Source organism: Saccoglossus kowalevskii, chromosome 1 (genome assembly GCF_978046115.1).
Source record: "Saccoglossus kowalevskii chromosome 1, keSacKowa6.1, whole genome shotgun sequence".
NCBI classification, from domain to species: Eukaryota; Metazoa; Hemichordata; class Enteropneusta; family Harrimaniidae; genus Saccoglossus; species Saccoglossus kowalevskii.
In genome coordinates this window covers 20,762,371-20,768,577 of record NC_140641.1, presented here as the reverse complement: position 1 = coordinate 20,768,577, position 6,207 = coordinate 20,762,371, and the positions used below count along the sequence as shown (strand labels likewise).

Genomic DNA, 6,207 nt, shown 5'->3' with positions numbered 1-6,207 from the left:
CCCAAGAAAACAAAAACTAATTTATTGTGATTGGAGCTATTTCATTTTTGTCACAAGAAAAGATTCGAATTTATAGCCATTTTGATAAAATCAAAAAAAAAAAATGTAAATATCAACAATATAATCATCTTTTACGCAAATACGAGAAAGGAGTTAAACGTTATATAGTTGAAAGAATTTCCATAAATCGCAAAGTCCTCTGATGGCGTCAATCTAAGATAAATGAGATCACCGACACTTAGCGTTAACATTACACTTTGTGTCTGCATGACGCTCCTGTCGTCTGCGTCGGTAGCCATGGAAACTACGCCTTCATTGCCCTTCATCAAGATAACACCGATGTGTTTTGCGTCGTAGGAACGCATCGTGAACGAGAAGTAATATGTCCCCTCAACTTCACAAGTGAATATTCCCGTATCCAGGTCAAAATCGTCACCCTCATTGACGAACGCCAGGTCGAATGTTATGTTCTGTGCTTCGCTGCTATCGCCTAAGAGCGGTGATGTCCGCGTCGCCGAAAATGCCACGTTCCCTGAAAGCAAAACAAAATAATATCAATTTTGTTATTCATGCAGGATAATCTCTTTCTCAATATTAAATTCATATAGGGTCCAATACACATGACACAATAGTAATATGGTTAAAAACAATCAAACAGGTCATTCACTTCTGAGCCTTTAATCAGGGAACAACCCCTCCCCCATACCCATGCTCGTTAACTGGTACCCAAATACACAAAACTGTATACACACACAGGCAAGGTGATGTGGTCATGAATATATAACAGGAAAAAACAAGGAAAAAGTAACATAGAATAGCGAGTTACTCTAAAAGCAGCGCAAAAATGTGAAACTATTTGTGTCTCTGCCTGTTTTGGAACATAAACAAAACAAAAAATACCCAGAAAACTAAAATTTACAAAATTTTGCATTGAAATACTTGTCATGATCAGAATTGTGAATGAAGGTATATACTTTACATTATATGTGTTATAAACTGTAGATGTTTATGTTGAATGGTCGATGGAAGGCGATTTCAATCATGATGTGGTATAGCCACTCGTCATTTTGCAGTTTGTAAACAAATAAAGTTTGTAGTTAAATAGAAAATACCCATGATGCTCTATTCATTCCACGTTTTGCTATTTTCTATATTATGAACGCTATAATATAGCATACTCCCCCACTACTAAATGTACAGAATAGTATTAGTTATTTCAGTGAATTATTTGGGGGGGGGGTGCCGCATGTGTAGTTAGCTGACTTGGCAGTGAATGACTTTTTTGTTTGGTCATGGAATTGTGACAAACTTTTGAATCTGTGACTAAAATTTGGAAATAGAATTAGGTAGAAGAAGAAAACCAGAAAAATGCAATAAAATGATGTAGCCGAGAATAAAATTCACTTCATCCTAGATTGTCAACTGTATCGGAGGAAAGGAAAATCTTATTTGAAGAAACCAGAAAAAGAAAAGAATAAATAATTAATAATTATTCAATTGTAGTATAGCATTGGCTAAATATTTAAAAAATACAATATACCAAATTAAATAAAAACAATTGTTTTTTTTGTTAATATATATATATTTTTTTAATAGTTTCTCATAATGTATTATTTGTTTTTTGTCTGTGAAATGTATTTTATTTTTTGTCTACCATGCAGTACCCTCAGATGATACTTGTTGAGTTATAAAATTATTATTATTATAATGTTGGATATTGTTTTTTAGTAACGGTCATAACAATATGTAATACAACATTTAACACAACGTGTTTATAATTAATTTCAAACTGAGGGCAGGAGGCGATGTAGCGGTGTGAAATTACCTGTGTTACAGTCATAGTTTTGAGCATTTTTTGGATGAAATCCCGGGATGAAATTGTTGTGTATTTTACTCCTTTACAGTTATATTTTCTCATATGATTTTCTTCTTTGCAGATATTGTTTTCAAATTTATCATCACTCAAAACTGAAAACACCAAAGTTTGCATGTAAATACAAAGTCTTTTTGTCTAATGCATCACCATACTGTTTCCCCGTGAAACAAGCAGATTTCCCGAATACCGAGAACGAAATTATGTCCACCGTTGAGGGCAGCAAAACACAGCTATATAAAAAAAAAATCGAATCCTGATATTCCATCCTAACTTCCTAGAATTCGTTAGATTTAATATGATTCTACCATTGCAAGAGATTTTATATTTAGTTGGTTATTTGTCTGGGTCGTCTTTCATGATAGTCTAACGACTGATGGAGCCTGCTCAATCGTAAATGCTAGGGATTGGTGGAAGACAGACACGTGACCTTCACAGAGATGTGTTGTGCACCCTCCCAGGATATTTGTTCAAAAAAGAAACTCCGGTAGGTATATGCTGAGCTGTAATGAATTCGCCTACTCTCGAAACTCAGTAAGACACCGGGAAATATAACCGTCCTCCCGATTTGCACAACTATGCACATATTGGTACCACAGTCAGCTGGCGCACACGTGACAATAAAACCAATGCGATATTTACTATATGGGGCCCGCCGTCTTGAATGCGGCATAAAACTAAATAAGATACCTTGTCTCTTATTTAGTTTTATGCCGCATTCAAGATGACGGCCCCCATATACTAAATATCGCATTTATGTTATTATCACGTGTGCACCAGCTGACTGTGATTGGTACTATGCAATTAAAATTCCCATGCACAAACAAGAATTTGAATCAAAGAAATTGTCTTATACAACCAAGAGTTGATCCCATACAAATGTAATATACTAGACTAACCATAACATCTAAGAAACGCAACACATAATTCATATCATATAATATGCTTTTCTGTAGTAGTATACAACCTCTTTAATGTCTTCAGTTATGCGTTACCCCGGTTACATCGCTCTCCTCATAACACAATCATATAGTACATGTATATGTTATGAGCAAATCGACAACCTTACATACAATACGTCGCGTACACGAATAAAAGAAGAAAAACATCAGGACTTGGATTCATCTGTCTTTTACTGATTTACGCATTGGTACCCATCTTAGTTTTAAAGTTACAATATGGATGGAAACTTAATTTTTTAAATATTATTGTTTGACGAATTGTCGTATACAATAAAATAGTGCTTTTGTGACATGCACAACAGTATTCGTTCGATGGAAAATGAAATAATATTATTACGTTTGTGCTATGGTTGCTATTGTAGGCACAGAAAACAATCAATGCGCATGCGTATTTGAAAATCGATCAAATACTTATTAATGTGTTGCAAGAACACCGTGTTTCGTCCGTGATAAATCATAATTCATCCATCAACATACTCTACCCGGGGGGATGAAATTGGAATAGGAGGAGGTGGAGAGGAGGGTGCTGAGCCTTCTACTACTACATACTTGAGAACGAGGCTAAAAAGACGACAGTTCTACTGAAGCTAAAAATACAACATCTTCAAATAAGCTACAAACGTCATCGACTGCTCAGTTGTGTTGAAATGACTCGACTGACATCTTACACCGGAATAAGTACTTTAAAGGCTTTCTAATGTAACCTTCAGAAATCGTTTTACTGACGATATTCAGAAAAAGGATGACGTCTTATGCTGTCGGGGCACGTGACGACCCCTCAATGTAAATTTTGATTAAAACTTGACGCTTTGTACACCCAAAGCTAAATTACAAGTACTTTGATGAAAATCATCACATGACTGTTTTCATCCAATCACGGACACGAACTTGTCAATGGATTTACACCGCGTGACTGTTTCTATTTAATCACGCCGCGAATTTGACGTATATTTTTCTCTCTTAAAATTTAATTGTCATTGTATTACCACATTCAAATTGGATGTAAAATAAAGAAAAAAAGTAATTTCCGCAATGCTTATTGAAGACCGATAAGTCAAACAGAATACAGCGAGACTGTAGAATCCGTACTAAACGGCATATCATCAGGAGAATCATTCGAATCGATTGGCTTTTTTGTTGACGTCAAATTCACATCGATTTCGTTAAAAATATACAGATGGTTATCATCCCATTTGCCGCATAACCAATAGTGCATGTTACAAATCGTTTTATTTTTAAACGATGGTTTAATTATCTTGATAATTTTTTTTGAAGATTGTTTGCAGGTATATTAAGAAGTATCCTTGTGTCACCTGACTCCTTATTTCTTTGAGTGGCGTATCACAGACATGCCTTCTACTATGTGTAGTACAACTTATATCACAACAAATATATTTCTCATATAGCAAGTTGTACACCTTCAGTCACATCATTCTTTGTGACAATAATTAACCAATGTCAGCGTGTCAAAGGTTGTTCTCGTTCAAATTATAATACGTCGGGTCAGTTCCATTAAGTAATCATTTTTACCCTATGGCAATATATTACAGGGCATGAAACAACGGCGTGAGGCCGAACTAAAACATATATAGAAATAACATTGAGTGATTTCATACCGGTGTTTTGTTTCTTGACAACTTCCCTCATAACGTTCGTTCTTTTTTCGGGCCTGTGAAGTCGCATGGGCTTGCTCCGGGTAAACCCGCCGCCATTCCCGTAATGCATGAGCCTACGAGTATTTTCAACCTCTTCCAAGTAGTCGATTCTAGCTTTTTGCTCTTTTATCGTAGCCTTTGTCTCCTGTAACTCCGAGGTTTGTCGATCTACCTTCTCTTCTAGTCTACCCATCTTGAACCATGTGTCTTGTAAAGCTTCATCTTGCGTTGCTAGGGTAACGTCCAATTTTTCAATTTTTCGCAGCATGTTCAAGTACTCAATTTTCAAAGAATTGAATTCCTGCGACAAGTCTTCAACATGACGCACCAGCCTGCCGTCCGTGGTGTATACCGCCGTGGGGAGAACAAAACATAGCAGCACAACGCATGCAGCAAGGCGAACAGAGTTTTCGTACATACTGTATACTTGACAGCGGAGAGACCTATGGAAATGAGATAGATCAAAGTCTTTAGTGACAGTTCGTGCGTTAAGCCCCAAAAGCTCTTCCGCTCCACTCTTATAAAGGTAATGTCGCGAAGTCACACAAATGACACGACAGAGTGGAAACAAATTGCCCGACTTCCTTCGTGTCGTCAAAAATTTGACACGCGTATATCTTCGGAGAAGTTGACAAACATAAATACTATGACGCAACTTTCTATTACCCAGTGGAAACACGAGTGTAATCCGGGGGGCTCAGAACTAAATGGTTGACGTGCGTCCCACGCTTATTTCAACTCCTCGCTGTTGACTTGAGTGTACGTACAACGTGTTATACATATAGCCGCAGGTTATTTACGTATCTCAATGATGATGGTGCTAATGATGATGACGATGATGATTATTTGATATAAGCTAATCATATTTTGCAATACATAATTCCCAAGGTGCAATGCATTAATCACCACGAAGAAGCAATGTTACGTGGTCTTCTCAATCGATCAATAAATTACAAAGCCTTGCTACTTGATTTTGAGCAAGACAATTTTTATTTCCAACCCACAGGAAATGATGTAACCAAGTTGCATTAGTCGATGAATGGGGCTCGTAGTAAATTAAGATATGTGTGTATATCCGCTTTATATTAGACATTAATAAACACATTTCTCTCATGAATCATGTACTTGAAGCAGTGACGTCTAAATGTCCCCAAATAACGTATTTTAATATTATACGTCATTATCGACAAAGGATATAGACCGTATCAAGCACTTGGTAGTTTAGTATCTGTGACGTATGAATCATCAACTAAAATTATTAACGCGATTAATAATAAGTGTTATACTGTTATTGACTTCCGAGAATAAAAACCCACATGTTTTCAAAAGGAAATACACATCATAACTATAATTCCAGCCGCTCGTATGTATATTTCTATCCTACATACGCTTTAAACCAATGGTTTCGATAAAGAGCTTTCAAGGGGATGCAAATTTGGTCTGTAACAGATTGCCTATGTATGTAGGATATTTGGAACAGGTTATGAAAATGTCATGGTCTCAGAACGCTGTAAGATGCACCTCTCCTTGTGCACGCCACTCGAGATAGTAGATGCTCGTTGATAAGTACATGATTTATCCGCCAAAGGCGATCGGTAATTATAGCAGACCCTTTTCCCTGTAAATCCGAACATCCACTTTTCGTGAGTTAGCCACGAGTAAAGTAGTGCCTTCGTTTTTTTTTTAAATGATTGACTTTGAATTTTTCCAAAAAAAA

At 36.4% G+C, this 6,207-nt stretch overlaps 1 protein-coding gene across 1 annotated transcript; it reads right to left on the bottom strand.

Annotated features, from left to right (window-relative positions):
* On the bottom strand, positions 1-5,137 carry LOC102801095 (uncharacterized). Its single transcript, XM_006821227.3, has 2 exons — positions 4,452-5,137; positions 1-532 (listed from the first exon to the last, which is right to left on the bottom strand). The coding sequence occupies exons 1-2, from the start codon at positions 4,906-4,908 to the stop codon at positions 132-134; spliced, it is 858 nt and encodes a 285-aa protein (XP_006821290.1). The 5' UTR covers positions 4,909-5,137; the 3' UTR covers positions 1-131.
* Between the last annotated feature and the right edge of the window lie 1,070 nt (positions 5,138-6,207).